Source organism: Procambarus clarkii, chromosome 31 (genome assembly GCF_040958095.1).
Source record: "Procambarus clarkii isolate CNS0578487 chromosome 31, FALCON_Pclarkii_2.0, whole genome shotgun sequence".
Classification (NCBI taxonomy): Eukaryota; Metazoa; Arthropoda; class Malacostraca; order Decapoda; family Cambaridae; genus Procambarus; species Procambarus clarkii.
In genome coordinates, this window is record NC_091180.1 from 15,268,992 (window position 1) to 15,288,257 (window position 19,266).

The window sequence follows — 19,266 nt, forward strand, 5'->3', positions numbered from 1 at the left end:
TGCCAGCACGTGATGCAGAGGGCTGTGAAGGAGCCTGTGGGACCTTGGGGCCCCCAATGAGAAGGCTGTGTCGCCTGCTGGGAGGAGCCACATGTTGGTAAGACTGGAAAGTCTTCTGGTCGACTAGTGAGAGCTAAGGTGGTGGGTTGAACGCTTGGGGCTCTGGTCGAGGAGGTAGAAGGGTTGTTTCTCTTGGCTTCAATCTGGGCCTTGATGCTTTCCTGTCTGCGAGGGCAGCGGTAGGAAATTGCAGGGTGATTGCCATCACAGAGCAAGCAGCGATGGACTGTTGCCTTGCATATGGAGTAGTGATGGTCCAGTGCGCATAGGCTGCACCTCTGGACAGGGTGCTGACACTTGGTCGGGTGGGAGAGCTCGTAGCACTTAAAGCACTGCTGGATCTCATGGTATCGTTCCTTTTTTATTTGGTGGGATGGTATTTTTAGGCCGAAGCAGTAGAATCCTTGTGTGGCAGCCTGGGTGGCCGCAGCTATGGTGGTGAACGTAATCTTCATTGATGTTTTGTCGGTGTTGCAGAACTCTAGGTTGAATACCGACAGGTTTGGATTTTCGTCCTCGATATTGTCCATGATATGATGTTGAGGTCGCTCAGCGATCCACTGGCTGGTCCTGCTGGTAAAAACAGTTCTTCCGGCCAGGAACTGACGTGGGAAGTGAGGATGTAGGTAGTGCTCTTTGTGAAGAATGGCATTGTTAGTGAGGAGTTTTTCCAGCTCCTCTTCACATGAAAAGAAGAGCACGATATCTTCACCTTTCTGACTAATGTCAGCGGGTTCGAGGCCAGTAACGTCCTTCAGGACCTTTAAAGTATTGCTTCTCCCGATAGCATGACCGTCAAGTGGAGTAGCTCTGACCTTAAGACGTTTGGATCGCATTGTGACCACACTGCGCCTTGTGATGTGTTGGCGGGAGATGTCTCCCCCGTCGTCCGATGAATGTGATACATTGTTCGATTGATTGATTGATTGATGGAGATTAAGCCACCCAAAAGGTGGCACGGGCATGAATAGCCCGTAAGTGGTGGCCCTTTTGAGGCATTTCCAGTATCAATAGATGATACTGAAGATCTATGGAGATACGACTGCACTCTGCGTGACGGGAGATGTCTGCCGTCAATCCAAATGGTGATTGATGAAGATTAAGCCACCCAAAAGGTGACACAGGCATGAATAGCTCGTAAGTAGTGGCCCTTTTGAGCCATTACCAGTATCAATAGATGATACTGGAGATCTGTGGAGGTGCGACTGCACCCTGCGTGACGGGAGATGTCTCCCGTGGACCAAGTCGCGGGATCTATTGTTCATTACTCCCCACCTTTTGTCCTGAGAGGACCAATTCATTAGCTCTCCCACCTCTCATTAACCTAATGGCAGAGGCTACATTTATCTCTGAAATTCTATCCACAATACTCTGCAGATTCAACTCCATCCTCATTATCTCAATCATAGCATTTGTTGGGCATCCTAAGATAATTCTCATGGCTTCATTTTGTACCTTCTCCAACTTGCCCATCCTACCTTTACCAAAACAAAAAATGACAGATGCAGCATAATCAATAAGGGATCTTACAGTACTCAAGTATATCATTCGTAGCACAGGGACTCCCACTCCCTTTCCACAGCATGCCAAGGCCTTCAGAGGTTGTAATCTCTTCCGACATTGACCCAACAGTCTGTTCATCTCAGCTTCCAAACTGTCATGGGTATATCCAACGTATGTGCCTAAATATTTATATTTATTAACTCTATATTTTTACCATTTATTTTCAATATAATGGGCCTCCGACTTCTACATTCAAACTTAGTTTTGTCTTCATTAACCACCACATGGGGGGGGGGCGGTCTTGGAGTGAGACATGAACCCAGCAATAGGTGATGTAAAAAGGGATTTCGATGTGGATTCAAAATATAACTTATTTAAAAATATTCTAAGTAAAGCACAGGAACGTAGTATACCATACAAATTGAATAGATCGAATACTAATGACCCAAAATGGACAACAAAGTATCTGAAGAACCTCTAAGATGAGGTCTGATAAAGACCTTTTGTGCCCTCTGTAATGCTTTTGCGCTACCGCTCACAGGATGAGTATGGGGTGCACAATAAACTAGCCGCCTTAAGAAGAACATAAGAACATAAGAACAAAGGTAACTGCAGAAGGCCTATTGGCCCATACGAGGCAGCTCCTATTCTATAACCACCCAATCCCACTCATATACTTGTCCAACCCGTGCTTGAAACAATCGAGGGACCCCACCTCCACAATGTTACGCGGCAATTGGTTCCACAAATCAACAACCCTGTTACTGAACCAGTATTTACCCAAGTCTTTCCTAAATCTAAACTTATCCAATTTATATCCATTGTTTCGTGTTCTGTCCTGTGTTGATACTTTTAATACCCTATTAATATCCCCCCGGTTATGTCCATTCATCCACTTGTAAACCTCTATCATGTCACCCCTAACTCTTCGCCTTTCCAGTGAATGCAACTTAAGCTTTGTTAATCTTTCTTCATATGAAAGATTTCTAATTTGGGGAATTAACTTAGTCATCCTACGCTGGACACGTTCAAGTGAATTTATATCCATTCTATAATATGGCGACCAAAACTGAACTGCATAATCTAAATGGGGCCTAACTAGAGCAAGATATAGCTTGAGAACCACACCAGGTGTCTTGTTACTAACGCTGCGATTAATAAATCCAAGTGTCCGATTTGCCTTATTACGAACATTTATGCATTGATCCTTTTGTTTTAAATTCTTACTAATCATAACTCCCAGATCCCTTTCGCAATCCGACTTCGCAATCACAACACCATCTAGCTCGTATCTTGTAACTCTATCATCATTACCTAACCTCAGAACTTTACATTTATCAGCATTAAACTGCATCTGCCAATCCTTTGACCATTTCAAAACCCTATCTAGATCAACTTGAAGTGATAGTGAGTCCTCCTCCGAATTAATTTCCCTACCGATTTTCGTATCATCGGCAAATTTGCAAATGTTGCTACTCAAACCTGAATCTAAATCATTTATATATATTATAAACAACAGAGGTCCCAGGACAGAGCCTTGAGGCACTCCACTTACAACATTTTCCCACTCTGACTTGATTCCATTTATACTAACTCTCTGTTTCCTTTGGTATAGCCATGCCCTAATCCAGCTTAATATAGCACCCCCAATACCATGAGACTCTATTTTTTTAATCAGTCTTTCATGTGGCACTGTATCAAAAGCTTTGCTAAAGTCAAGGTATACAACATCGCAATCCTTACCACTATCAACTGCCTCAACAATGCTAGAATAAAAAGATAACAAATTTGTTAAACATGAACGGCCATTTATAAAACCATGTTGCGACTCAATTATTAATTTATGTTTTTCAAGATGAAGACGAATTTTATTTGCTATTATAGATTCGAGTAACTTTCCCACAATAGACGTTAGGCTAATTGGTCGATAGTTAGACGCAAGTGATCTATCTCCTTTCTTAAAAACTGGTATCACATTAGCAACTTTCCAAAACTCTGGCACTCTGCCTGACTCTATTGATTTATTAAATATGGTTGACAGTGGGTCACAAAGCTCCTCTTTGCATTCTTTAAGCACCCTAGCAAACACTTCATCCGGCCCTGGGGATTTGTTTGGTTTGAGTTTTACTATTTGTTTAAGAACATCCTCCCTGGTAACTGCTAAACTCGTCAACCTGTCCTCGTCCCCACCCACATAGACTTGTTCGGCTGAAGGCATATTGTTAAGTTCCTCTTTAGTAAATACAGATACAAAATATTTATTAAAAATACTACTCATCTCTTCATCACTATCTGTTATTTGACCTGTCTCAGTTTTTAATGGACCTATCCTTTCCCTAGTCTTAGTACGATATAACTGAAAAAACCCTTTAGGATTTGTCTTTGCTTGCCCTGCTATGCGAACTTCATAGTTTCTTTTTGCTTTCCTTATCTCTTTTTTAACATTTCTAACCAGTTGTACGAATTCCTGTTCTAAAGTGACCTCCCCATTTTTAATCCTTTTGTACCAAGCTCTCTTTTTAAAGAGAGCTCTCTCTTTCCTTCGGCGGCAACAAACAATTATAGGTAAAAAAAGAGCGTGGTACAAAAGGATTAAGAATAGGGAAGTCAGTTTAGAACAGGAATTCGTACAACTGGTTAGAAATGTTAAAAAAGAGATAAGGAAGGCAAAAAGAAACTATGAAGTTCGCATAGGCCAAGCAAGGACAAATCCTAAAGTTTTTTCATTTATATAGAACAAAGATTAGGGAAAGGATAGGTCCATTTAAAACTGAGACAGGTCAGATAACGGATAATGACGAAGAGATGAGTAGTATTTTTTTTTTTAATATTTTACCTCTGTATTTACTAAAGAGGAACTTAACAATATGCCTTCAGCCGAACAAGTCTATGTGGGTGGGGACGAGGACAGGTTGACTAGTTTAGCAGTTACCAGGGAGGCTGTAATTAAACAAATAGTAAAACTCAAAACAAACAAATCCCCAGGGCCGGATGAAGTGTTTGCCAGGGTGCTTAAAGAATGCAAAGAAAGGCTTTGCGAGCCACTGTCTACCATATTTAATATATCAATAGAGTCATGCAGAGTGCCATGCAGTCATGGAAGGTTGCTAATGTGGTACCAATATTTAAGAAAGGAGATAGATCACTTGCGTCAAACTATCGGCCAATTAGTCTAACGTCTATTGTGGGAAAGTTACTTAAATCGATAATTGCAAATACAATTCGTCTTCATCTTGAAAAAAATTAATAAATGATTCACAACATAGATTTACAAATGGCCGTTCATATTTAAAAAATTTGCAATTTTTTATTCCAGCATAGTTGAGGCAGTTGATAGTGGTAAGGTTTGTGATGTTGTGTACCTTGACTTTAGCAAAGCTTTTGATTCAGTGCCACATGAAAGACTGATTAAAAAGATAGAGGCTCATGGTATTGGGGGTGCTATATTAAGTTGGATTAGTGCATGGCCATACCAAAGAAAACAAAGAGGTAGTATAAATGGGGTTAAGTCAGAATGGGAAAATGTTGTAAGTGGAGTGCCTCAAGGTTCTGTCCTGGGCCCTCTGTTGTTTATGATATATATAAATCAATCAATCTTTCATGTGGCACTGTATCAAAAGCTTTGCTAAAGTCAAGATACACAACATCACAAATCTTACCACTATCAACTGCCTCAACTATACTGGAATAAAATGAGTTAAATATGAACGGCCATGAGTTAAAACCATGTTGTGAATCATTTATTAATCTATTTTTTGAAAATGAAGACGAATGGCATTTCCAATTATCGATTCAAACAACTTCGATATTATTGCGTGAGGTTTGCGAGTGCCAGAGAAATACCTGGTTTATTATTGCGCGAGGTTTGTGTGTGCTGGTTTATTATTGGGTGAGGTTTGTCAGTGCTGGTTTATTATTGCGCGAGGTTTGTCAGTGCTGGTTTATTATTGGGTGAGGTTTGTCAGTGCTGGTTTATTATTGCGCGAGGTTTGTGTGTGCTGGTTTATTATTGGGTGAGGTTTGTGTGTGCTGGTTTATTATTGGGTGAGGTTTGTGTGTGCTGGTTTATTATTGGGTGAGGTTTGTGAGTGCCAGATAAATCCTTGGTTTATTATTGGGTGAGGTTTGTGAGTGCCAGATAAATCCTTGGTTTATTATTGGGTGAGGTTTGTCAGTGCTGGTTTATTATTGGGTGAGGTTTGTGAGTGCTGGTTTATTATTGGGTGAGGTTTGTCAGTGCTGGTTTATTATTGGGTGAGGTTTGTGAGTGCCAGATAAATCCTTGGTTTATTATTGGGTGAGGTTTGTGAGTGCCAGATAAATCCTTGGTTTATTATTCGGTGAGGTTTGTCAGTGCTGGTTTATTATTGGGTGAGGTGTCAGTGCTGGTTCATTATTGGGTGAGGTTTGTGAGTGCCAGATAAATCCTTGGTTTATTATTGGGTGAGGTTTGTGAGTGCCAGATAAATCCTTGGTTTATTATTGGGTGAGGTTTGTGAGTGCTAGAGAAATCCTTGGTTTATTATTGGGTGAGGTTTGTGAGTGCTAGAGAAATCCTTGGTTTATTATTGGGTGAGGTTTGTGAGTGCCAGATAAATCCTTGGTTTATTATTGCGTGAGGTGGGTGAGGAGCAGAGAAATCCCTATGGGTTATGAATGGGTGAGGTGGATGAGGGGGTTGATAATGGGTGGCGGCGTGGGAGTACAACCGAGGGTGCGCAGTGCGGGCGGCAGTAGTTGCGCGGCAGACACGGTGTTAGGTGGAGGTGCTTCGTGCCGCTCTCAGGGGGGGGAAAGTGATCATGCCAAGCCTCGTCGCGTCCTAGTGAAAGATTCTTGCGATATTCCCGGGATAATGGCGGGCAGCGACTTGGAAGACGTGGCGGAGGAGTACCGGTCGTCACTGAAGGACCTGACGATCAACTCTAAGCCGCTCATCACCATGTTGACGATGCTGGCCGACGAAAATAGGCCTCACGCAACCGTCATCGTCAAAGTGATAGAGGAGCACATTCACGAGGTGGGTGCCATATTGCTTCCCAGTTCACCCTCCCACCGGAGCATTTTGCGGCGTTTCATGGATGTTTGGCGTTTGTGGTGGTGTATGGGGAGTGGGGTTCCTGGCGGAGGAGGGAGGAAAGGCGGAATATGAGAGAGAAATCAGGAGGTGGGTGGCTTGGCTCGGCCGCCATCTTATTCCCGTGTGACGAAACTCAATACTCAGTATTTATCCAGTTTTGGCCCATTATCCATCTCCAGTGTCCGGATATTGGACGTTATCAACCTTTGCTGAAGTAACACTGATGATGGCTGCAATATTTTAGCGTTTTCTGCAGGGTAAGAGGCTTAATATAGACCAATACTGGGTCCACGTATTACCTGGAATTGTCACACTTTTTTTCCCCCCCCGGTGCGTTGTGGAGGGCCTCGCTGGGAATTGCCTCATGTAACACTATTTTGCCTTCTTTTCTGGTTTCATTTTTCCCTTTTTACATAGTTTTGTTTTTTATTGCAAGTAAATTATTTGGTGATATTATCACAAGGTATGAGTGTATCTGGGTGTAAAGATGGTCCCGGTAGTACAGTCTGGTTAGTTCTCAACTTGCAGTCGAGAATTTCGGGTTCGAATCCTGGTCGGGACACAGTTGGGTAATTACCTAAGTGTAGTTACAGGATGAGAGCTACGCTCGTGGTGTCCGTCTACCCAGCACTCTTTGTCATATAACGCTTTGAAGCTACTGACGGTCTTGGCCTCCACCACCTTCTCACCTAACTTGTTCCAACCGTCTACCACTCTGTTTGCGAAAGTGAATTTTCTTATATTTCTTCAGCATCTGTGTTTAGCTAGTTTAAATCTATGACCTCTTGTTAAAGAGGGTATGCAGCATCCTTACTCGTGGATCTTGGCATGATCATGAGATTCTGTGGCAGCTGTGCTCGAACTCGTGGCTGGATGATTACCAACTGTGCCTTGATTTTCAACGTCACTCATGTAGGCATTGCATCAGGTAGGGTGCATTTCCTATCATGCCCTGTTCATCTAGTAGTAAAGTAGGTTCAGGAGTTAGTCAGCTAGTTGAGGGGTTGCATCCTGGGGAGGGTCAGTAATTTGACCTTCCAGGGGGGGTAGGGGTGACCTCAATGTAACCTTGAGGCACACACTGACTACCTGTCCCCCGACACATTGAATTATTAATAGCTATTTGAGTAACTCGGTGTAAATTTGTCATGGGAATAAATGCACAGTACTTTAAATGCTGATATTGGGTATTCTTAGGGATTCTTTATAATACAAATATAGGAATGAAGGTAACTACAGAAGACCTATTGGCCCATTTGAGGCAGCTCTGGTTTAAATCCACCCTGGTCTCATTCATACACCTGTCTAACCTAAGCTTGAAACGATCAAGGGATCCTACTTCTATTATGTTATGCTGTAATTGGTTAAACAAACCAGTATTTACCTGAACTATATCATTTATATCCACCAGTATTTACCTGGTGGATATAAATAGGAGCTGCCTTGTATGGGTCAATAGGCCTTCTGCAGTTACAGTGGAACCTCGACTTACGAATGTCTCTACTTACTGATGTCCCCGCCTCACTTTACCAGAGCTGCCCACTAAGTGATGACTTTACAACGCCTTCACTGTAAGATTTCCCACTCATGACAATCATTTGGCCGTGTTCATAGCTTACAGTAACAAAAGTGACATTCCCTCTACCAAATTTTGTAAAAGGCCGTTGCTTTCACAAGTTGACCTTCAGTTCCTTGACTCTCGAGACACACATTGGGCCTGCATATTTATCGTAAGACCGATGATTTGTTTTATGATCTTTTTAAAGTTGTATTCTTTTGGTGTGGCAATTTCTTAACACTCGCCCTTCTTTGCTGTTTCTTTTTTCTCTTGGCTGGAGGAGTACTAGCCATGTTAAAGATGATGTTTATCATATGAAATTTATCTGAAAAATAAAAAATGTAAGTTAATAATAAAATCACTGGTTAAAAAACTGAAAAGAAATTTAGGCCAGCTTAATGGTTAAGTCATGTCTATTTTTAGAAGTTGTAACTCTCTTACCTCACTGCTGCATTCGTGTTTCTTTCGTGCTTTTGAAATCTATTTAAAGGTGGTAGTTTAAATTATTAAAATTGAAATTTTAGAATTGAAATTGAAAGTGTCTAGGGGTAATTAATACCACTGCTTATTTAACAAATCAATATACTTAAAGTAAGTATACTTGAAGGTAACAAAGAACATACAAATATATAAATGGAAATACAGGCAGCCAGAAATATTAATGCATCAGAATACAGCACAATATCATTATACAAGCACTGATCAATATATTACAACTTAAATGGATAGATGAGTATGCACATAATGGTCTAACCAGGAAATCAACTATGTTACTAAACAATAACAGGGACCACAGACTTTACTCCCAACACGTCCACGCCAGCCAGTTCCACCCACGTGATTGCGTTGCTCGAGCATGCACGGTGTGGCGTCTATAAGTTACCAACTAAAAACCCACATGAAACCTCTAGATACTCTGCTATCAGAGAGTAATACTAAAGAACATAATTATAACTAACTTATGCCTATAACACTGCTAAGGTGTGAATAAGAAATTAAGTACAATCAATGAACAGAAATAATTACAAGGGTGAATCAGTGATGTTAGCAGGATACACTGCACGCATTACTGGAACATCCCAAATATGGTCATCCCCCCCCATGAGATGCCACTGTCTCTCCCCACAGGAATGAGCATCCAATAGCCTTAACCAAATATTCAATGCAGGCACACTACAGCATGCTACATTTAAATCAAACGTATATATGCTGGAACGTAACTGGATACAATGTTTTATTTAATAACTGAGGAAAGGAAATAATTGACATGCACATTTATCACAATGAATGTTAGAATCAAATATATGGATTCGTAACACCACACACACGATGTTTATAGAAGTTTGCATTGCAACCAGCACCAGCTCGGCTGCTTCTGAGCTGGTGCTGGCTGCTGTTGTACCAGTGCTGGGTACAGCTGTGCCTGTGCTGGGTATGGCTGTGCTCGTGCTGGTTGATTTTCTGTTACTAGTTCTTGCAAAATATTGCTTCGTTTTTGGCATTAATAAGGCACTATTAGTAAGCCCCTGAGACATTTTGTTGAATAACAGTACAGCTGTAATAAAAAAATGGTTAATTCCACGATTATTCTTCTACCGGCGGATAAATACTGTACGTCAATCACGGACAATGCTGAGGGCACTGGGTGCATACTGTACGAACGCAGACTAGGTCTATGCATACACCTTACAGTAGGCTCGTGTTTAAGCCAGATCCAGTAACATAAATTTCTCTTTAAATATTCGATTTACATCAAATTATATATTTTAAATAATAAAAGCTATAAATAATAATTATTTTTGTACTGATTTAATTATTTTATTATTTCGAAGCCGTAAGTCACTGAACTGTGGCGATGAACTCGAACAAAACACGCAGTGTTGCGTGCACACGGATTAGACCAGTCCACTCGCGCTGGAGTTGTGCCTCCAATAATATGAATAATTTCTCAAATAGAAGATATCCATCATATTACAGTATATTTTTGGTTTTATTTAGTTTAGTTTAAGGGGCCAATAGATAGTTTTTTAAAAGTTCAGTGTCAACCCATATTTTTTTTTACTAGTTGTATATGAAAAGGGCTGCAATTGTTCCAAGTTTCAGTACTGTAGCCTAAATAGAAAGGGAGATTTTTAATTTTTTTATTTTTTTTAATGAATTTTACACATTTTCAAGTGTTTATTTACAACCACACCTTTCAGATATAATCATTCTATGACACTTTTCTGTCACATTAGCATATAATAAAGGATCTGTTGCCAGTTATTTTCCAAAACACCTTTAATTTTCCTAATACAAATAGTCAAAGTTCCCCCCCAAAATTATGCAAATACTGTATGTCATGCTAATTGCTATTATAAAATCAATAAATGAACTTAGGAAACAAAGCTGGCATTATATTTTAGAGACATACACCTGTACATATAAGGTGTAAGTTTCATGTAAATTGAATAAAAAAAATGAAAGAGAAATTTGAACGTTTGTTACTTGAAAATACTGTATGTAGTACAGTATTTTTACTGATTTAGTAAAAAAATAAAGTCTAAGGTGCTGCCATCTGTGGCTGAGGTTGACATCAACCAATTTCCTGGCCCCCTTGGCACCCTTACAAATTGGCTTACGTGCTGTCAGGTGTATAAGTTTCATGCAAATCGTCCGATAAACAAATAAGACAAATAAAATTGAAAAAAGAAAAACAAACAAATCAAAAAAAGAAAAACAAAAATCAAAATTTTTTTTTTAACTTAATTTTTTTTTGTAATAAAAATAATTATATATTTTTTTAATATATGCTATTGTGATAGCCAAGAGTCATAGACATGATTTAAGTTGACACTTGTGTTTGATAATCGTTTTTGACCATTTTGGAAAATTTTTGATGTTTACTTCAATATTTTTTCTCCCTTCCAATTTATGCTACGATGCTGAGACTTGAACCAGATGAAACCCTTTTCATATACAACTCGTCAAAGTTTGAGTGAAATCGAACCATTTTAATTTTTGAATCTATTGGCCCCTTAATTAGGATAATAGTTATTAAAACATCAGTTTTAGAAATGATTTATTAATTTGAAACGTTCAAAGTCATGGGTCACTGAACTGTGACGACACAGACGAAAGTGAGTGAAACCTTGCTGTAAAGTGAGGTGTACTGTACAGTATTCCCTTATCTGTCAACCTTCACTCATCTTGTTTCATCACAAAAAATGTATACAAGAAGATTTCAACACATTAGCTAGCTATTCACGCTTCGGCCTTTAAATTAATTTACAAAGATACACGTGGCACAAATCAATGAACGAATGTCATTGAAACTCAGTCGTTCACTTGTGTGGACCACTCTGGCTGGTGTTTGGTTAATATGCGTAACTTCTTGTGTGGACCATTCTGGCTGGCTCACTTGTTTGAACCGGAATCACGATTATTAATTGTAATCTGTGATAGAATGAAACAGTTTTCCACCACTCTGTGAACTTTGTCCCAACATCGTAAGCTTGTGGACCACTTGTGTGATCGAACTTGTCATATGAGCGAATTATTAATTGTAATCTGTGATAGAATGGGAAAGTTTTCCACCAGTTAAAAATTCCTTGAATCGGGGTACGTTGAATCGAGATTGTACTGTATTGACTATTACACTTGTGACGGGTTGTGGCATTGTAGTTATACTGAACCAAGATGGCATGACTCTCCATCACAAATAAGCACAAAAATGCTGCTATTGACCTTGCAGTGTGTAAATCGCAGGTGGAAACAAATAAAAATCATCAAATAAATAGTTAAACAATATACTGAAATATTAATGTACAAAAATGGCTCCTGAGAACACTTGGCGATCATATAATGCAAAGGGGACAAGATCATATGAAAATTAATACAAAAATTAACTGTAAAAAAATCAATGTATACAATGCATGAAGATATACTGGTGTACTGAAGACAGCTACCATACCACCACGGCATCAGACACGGTCTGATGCCAAAGAGCCAAAGCTCAACCCCCACAAGCACAATTAGGCGAGTACGGTGTAGGCTGAAAGCAGATGACGAGCGAGAGACCAAGGTGACCCAAGTACACTGAGAGACTGCCTCTCCAGGGAGGCGGTGCCCTTTATATAGTCCGGCGGTGATGACTCGTCTGGTATCAACACAAGGTGGACATCTGGTCAACTAGCAAACTGCTAGTTTGTGGTTGGTGGTGCCTTTGTGTTGAGGTGCCCCACTGCTAGTTGAAGGCGGCTAACTGCTTGTTTGTGAAGGCAAACTACCGGTTAGCAGTGGAGCCCGGCTTGCCTTTGAATCATGCCAGGCCCTGGGGAGGTACAGAGAGGTGGCAGGACTGAGGACTCATCTGGGCTGGTGTAGAGGTGGACTTCCAGTGCACAGGCATTGAAGGTGAGGGGAAAAAGGGAATCCCTCTAGAGAGGAAAGAGGTATTCACGTGACACTGCATTTTGTTCGTTAGGAAGTTGTAGATTCATCACCCAACTTTGCCAGTAATTCCTTTTGCACACATTTTGTGTGCATTAACACCATGGTCACTTGTTGAAAGCTTGTACAAAGTCTGTATATATTACAACTGCATTTTGCATCTGATGGAAGATGCAGCTGCATCTTCTATGGCACCTAAGGCCATGTCATAGATATAGTGATTCCATGTGATTTGTAATCTTAGCACTTTTCAAAGATTTTTATGATTTATGAGGTTAGCTATTGGTCTATAATTTTTTGCATCTGCTGTTTTAAGTATGTCAGGAATGATGCCAGTATCTAGGCTCCATCTCCAAAAGATGTTTAGGGCCTGTGATGTTGGTGTTCTGAACTTCTTGATGAATATAGAATTCCACGAGTCTGGGCCTGGTGCAGAGTGCATGACTACTACAAAATCCAGTGGGGTTATGGTGACATCTGATATGTGGTTCGATGTTGGTGTCACATTCATGAAGAATTTGGATCGATCTTCGGTGTGGTCAGGTTCACTGAAAACAGAATTTGCACCGTATCTATCCACCAAGATGGCATGCAACATGATGGTTTTGAAACATGATCCAAAGTCAGCCTACCACCTGGAAGCGTAATTACTTAAGTGTAGTTACAGGATGAGAGCTACGCTCATGGTGTCACGTCTTCCCAGCACTCTTGTCATATGACACTTTGAAATTACTGACGGTTTTGGCCTCCCACCTTCATACCTAAATTGTTCCAACCGTCTACCACTCTGTTTGCGAAAGTGAATTTTCTTATATTTCTTCGGCATCTGTGTTTAGCTAGTTTAAATCTATGACTTCTTGTTCTTGAAGTTCCAGGTCTCGGGAATTATTCCATATCAATTCCATCGATTCCTGTTACTTTTTTGTATGTAGTGATCATATCGCTTCTTTTTCTTCTATCTTCTAGTTTTTGCCTATTTAATGCCTCTAATCTCTCCTCGTAGCTCTTGTCCTTCAGTTCTGGGAGCCACTTAGTGGCATGTCTTTGCACCTTTTCCAGTTGGTTGATGTGCTTCTTAAGATATGGGCACCATATCCCCACTGGCACAATGCTGTTATTACCAGAAGCCTGGTCACTAAATCCTGTAAATGAATAATTTTCATTTACAGGATAATTTTCATCTAAAGGCAAGAGAGTGAGATGGGTAAGAAATAAGAAAATGTAGGTAAATTATAGGTAAACTTGAAAGTAAAGGAAAGGAAAACAAAGAATAGAAATAGGTATAAATATATGAAAAAGAAATAAAAACATAAAAGTATATAATAAAACAGAAGGCCAAATAATGAAGATAAAAATAGCAACATGAGAGAAAGAAATGGAAGCACCTAGAGGGACTAAAGCTAAATCAGATCAGATTTGTTAAGGTTACAATATAGTATTTAAGTGTTTATTATGTAACTGAAAGGGTCACAGCAACAAAGCGAGGGCTAAGATTCATGTTGGGCATGTTGAGTATTCGCCAATTTGACAAGATGATATATGTAGAGAGTAGAGGCAGGAAAGGCTATTTTAGGAGATCAATCTATAGGAGGATCAGTTCCTAATATGACAAGAGAGAATTGTTGTGTCAGCATACTTAACACTTATTGTGTCCTTTTAGCTTGTTATTCACAGACTTTCAGTTTCATCAATGTATTAGCGAGTTCAAGTTGAACAGGAAATAGTGAACTCCAGCAGCACTAACACTAGGAATGTGTTAGTTTGTTGAATGACGAATTTTGTATCGAGGGTCTTATGTCTTCCACTGAAATGTTTTTCAGAAAATTTCTTGACTAAGGGATAGTTACTGTAGATTGGAAATATGCAGATATCACCCCTATTTTCTAATGAAAATGAACTCTCAGAATATTTCCATTCTGACGAGTCTGACCTTTCATATCTGCAAGCTAGTACTGTATAATCAACATAACATGGTTTTGTTATAAATAAATTTGGCTTACAAAATCTCCCACAATTTTGGGAATGGTAACCAGCTACTTTGACAAAGGACTTCCAGTAAATTTAGAATACTAGAATGGATAAAACAGTGGTTTAAACAAAGAATGCAAATGATTATCCTGAATGGAATTGAATCTGACAGAAGAACTTGCACTAAGCTTTTTGGTGGAGTAGGAAGTGAAAATAACATGGTCGAAAGATTGGCAAATTTTTCTTAAATGGAAAATGCAAGAAATAAAGTTCAGTTGATAACCATAACTCATAATAGTTGAATTCAGTATTTGGAACTTTCATAGAAACCCATAAGAAAGGTTACATGGATAGTGAAATCTGGATTCAAAATAATAATTTGTACAGATGTGATAAAGTAAAGAGGTCAAATTGAGAAGTAGGTCTGTATGCTAGAGGAATTGGTATGCAGAGTTCTTAAATGCTACAAATGAGGTAGTAGAAATAATTGCGAACTTTATAATTAATTGTAATTGTTTTAAAGTTTAAAAAAATTAAGCAGAAGTAGGAATGCAGTGAGAAATGAAAGTGAACAGAGGTGAAAGTTTGTGTAGTGGGTCACATATATAACCGCCTCACCCACACACAACAGCCTCACCTGTGCCACTGTAATGTATTGGAAAATAGGATATAGCCCTTCGACCTCTTCCTATGAATCTATACACTATCTACTCTACTTCTAACTCATTTAACTTTCCACTCATCTTCCTCCACTTCCCCTGTCTCTCTCCCTAAGTCTACCCTGCAGTAATCCATAAACTAAATACTACAATAAGAAACATGAATATAAAATATGTATTAATATCTTGGAACACTCCTATTCGCTCATTGGTTGCATCTGGCACGTCTCCACCATGCTGATAACTAGCCGACAGAGAGAGATGTCAATTGTTCCTGGTCAACAGTGGCACAGACCACCACCTCCCGTAATGATACCGCAGGATCTAATGCACTCTTTATAATTCTGTAACTATATAGGTTTCTCAATAAAACCAATAGGTTTAATTTGGACCTATATACTGTAGCTCCTCTGCACAAGGGAGCTAGTATAGCTCTGGCAAAAATTATAGACCAGCTACACTAACATCACATAATAATAGTTTTTGGAAAAATGATTAGGAATAAAAATCATCTTCAATGGAAAGTAGGGAATTTCACAACCCAGGACATCATGGATTTAGAGCAGGAAGATCCTGTCTGTCATATCTCAAGCACTATGAAAAAATCACAGAAGCATTGGAAGAAAAACAAAATGCAGTCTGTGGTATACACAGACTTTATTTACGTCATCCGATAAGTGTGTGACCATGGGATGATGGCCCATAAAATGAGATCAATAGGAATAACTGGTAAAGTGGGGTGTTGGATTTTCTGCTTTGTCAAACAGAATGCAGAGAGTAACAGTCAAATAAAATCCTGTACCATCAATCTTGCAGCACCACAGTGATGTTGCCCCCACACAACTCCCGAGTCCAAGTACAGTGAAAAGCTCTATACCCCACAGCCACAGTCTTTGCACTACTGCTCTCAGATACTGTATAGACAAATATACTATTCACAGCTTCGTGTCATCCTTTGTAGATGATAGTCTATATTAATTAATAGTCTTCGATTGGGCAACAGTAAGTATCATTTTAACAGTCATAAGTTTCAGGTACATTACCTAGGCATGGTGGAATTGAGGAACTTAAATAAAATACAGGGTATAGGACACAGATTTAATTGTAGAAGGAAAGCAACATGTTAAAGCTCTGGGAATTATGATGACTGGTGGCCTGACATTTATTGAACATAACTGAGTAAATATAGCAGCAGCCAGGAAAATGATAGGATGGATTATGAGAGTTAAAATCCAGAAATTCCACAACAAAGCTAATACTGTATTATAAATTTACTGGTGCTGTCCTGTCCCGAGTACTGCTCAGTACTGTACTCGCTTTCCCTTTCATTGCAGGAGATATCTGAAGTAGAGGGAATACAGAGAACAGGCTGGAATAGACATGATAAAACACCTAAATTATTGGGATTGTCTCAAAGCTCTCAAAACGTACTCTGGAAAGGAGACGAAAGGTGCCAAATAATAAATACAGTACAGTACATGGAAGATACTTTAAGGCTAGGTCCCAAATTTGGGAACTGGTGAATCTTAAGATGGACTGGGCGATCATAACAGCATTCAGAAGTCATAACCTCTTTTTGGTTATGACTTCTGTGAATATTTTTATATTAGGAACATCTCATTCTACTTCTACATATGTTGACAACATCTAAAAGTGTACTCTGAGAAGGCAACTTAGGAGTGCATGACACAGCCTTTGACCAAACCTTGTTCACAGATTGATTGTGCATGTTAGTTCTTCCATTGCAGTTTCTGGTGTTCAACTAGCATTCAGCTTTCATGATAGAGATATTTCTTGATCTTGTCAAGTTCTATTAACCTGGATTTTTTAGCTTAATATGATTGCATTCAGTGCATTTTTTACTTCTGGGGCCTGTCCCTTTCATTTCCATTTACCATACTCTGGTAGGATTAGCCTAAAAATGGTCCCGTACCCTCCTGCAGGTTTTGTTGGGCTGTTATGGTTTGTTCTGGGTTTTCCCTCTTTGTGGTCTTATCATGGTGGATTATCTTTGTGTTTATACAGTGGATTCTTGCTCCAAAAATGGTATTTTGTACATAGTACAATACTGTTTATAAGAACACTAGAATTTAGGAAACTGCAGGTTTATTGACCTATTTATGGCATCTCCTATTTATGTCTACCCAAACGCATTCATAACCAGTCCTTCAAATAATCGAGCGATACCACAACTATTTTACCCGTTTCCTTTATCAATAACTCAGTTTCCAGAACAGTATTTACCCCAGGTCTTTCCTAAATACAAACTTAAACTAATTTATATACATATAGGGGAACTTTATTGTCAGACAGGATTTTGCTCATCCAATCCCGGTTTTTCTCCACTGTTCTGGATAGACCTTTAACTGCTGTACTACATATACGTAACCTACAAGTTCTGTATATTAATACAGGGTGGTCCAAAAGCGCAACTTGCCTAGTTGTGCTTGTGTGGGGTTGAATTTTGGCTCTTTGGTCTCACCTCTGAACTGTCAATCAACTGGATTGTACAGTGTACAAAAACTGTACAGATTTCTGCTAATAGATTTTGTCATACAAGTATCTACATTTGAAACTTTGTAATGAGTCTGTCTTCACCACAGCATTGCCTAATGCATTCCATTTGTTAAGTAACTATGTGAAACTGAAAAAAAATCCAATGTGTTTGGCTCATTTGGGTACTCAGTTTCCACCTGTGCCCCTTATGTGTAGAGGGAGTGTTGAAAATCTTTGATCACTCGATGTTGATAGAATTCTCTAAACATTCCTGTTGCACCTATGCTTTTCAATGGGGATCTTTTTGCATGCTGCCATGACTCCTGGTGTAAAGTGTAAATTTCTTTACAAAATATGCACCACATGGTTGCCATTACTTTGAAACCCCATACAAATATGACTCGACTACTCATGGTGAACACACTTTATTACATCTGGTATGCGTGAAATTTCGTTTTGAATATGTTTCTTTAGGTTATTAATGTTTCGTATCTTCCAAGTACCAATCAGCACCCAGTTGTTAGGGTGCTTAACAGCTGGGCGGACAGCGCTTTGGATTCGTAGTCCTGATGTTCCGGGTTCGATCCCCGGTGGAGGCGGAAACAAATAGGCAAAATGTATCTTTCACCCCTCATGCCCCTGTTACCTAACAGTAAATAGGTACCTGGGAGTTAGACAGCTGCTACGGGCTGCTTCCTGGGGGTGTGTAACAAAAAGGAGGCCTGGTCGAGGACCGGGCCGCAGGGACGCTAAGCCCCGAAATCATCTCAAGATAACTTTACTTGTACCTCTATAAACTGTGAATGTTTAAAATGGGTTAATTTTCCGTCTTTGGGAAACCTGTATACTTTGTTTACATTAGTCTATCCATGTTCACAGGAAAATATGGATAGACTTATGCTGAAAGGTGTGGCTACATAATTTTTTTTTTTACAAAATACATTTACTATTTAATTTTTTGTTTTGTAGCACATGGTAAATGCTATAATATTAGATATTTGAGACAGTTATTGCCCATTAGAACTGTTAAAATGTGAACAATTAGCATAAAATGAAATTTATCCAATTAATTTATTAATAAATTTTAATTTTGTTTGCAAATATTTAACCATTATATTTTCCTTCTGGGACCAAGTGTGCCTGGTCTGTTGGAAATAATTTGTCAGCGTTGGAACACTTGTGGCTTGGGTTCATTATCATTTACGTTTTGTATGTTTTAGTTAATGCTTTGATAGTATTTTTATAATTGTTGTACAGTATTTTGAGTTTGGATGAGACTAGTGATAGTTACGTCCGATGACAAATAGGCAAAAATGTGGTTAATGACAGATTTTTGTAATTTTGAATAATTGTGTTATGGTAAGAACTATTTATTGAATTAGAATTGCAAATTTTGTAGGATTAAGTTTATTGGGGGAATTTGTACTAGTAGGTACCATATTGTACTTCAGCTTTTGGATGTTACAGTATTTTATACTTAATGCATCCATTTTCCTGGCTCTTAACTTATC

At 39.2% G+C, this 19,266-nt stretch overlaps 1 protein-coding gene across 1 annotated transcript in view; it reads left to right on the forward strand.

Moving 5' to 3' along the window:
• Window positions 1-6,208: 6,208 nt before the first annotated feature.
• The window catches only part of LOC123758648 (pre-mRNA cleavage complex 2 protein Pcf11), a 113,992-nt gene continuing 100,934 nt past the window's right edge, over window positions 6,209-19,266 (forward strand). The window contains exon 1 of the mRNA XM_045743174.2: window positions 6,209-6,583. Within this exon, the coding sequence (XP_045599130.2) occupies window positions 6,209-6,583 (375 nt within the window). The remainder of the gene's footprint in view (window positions 6,584-19,266) is intronic.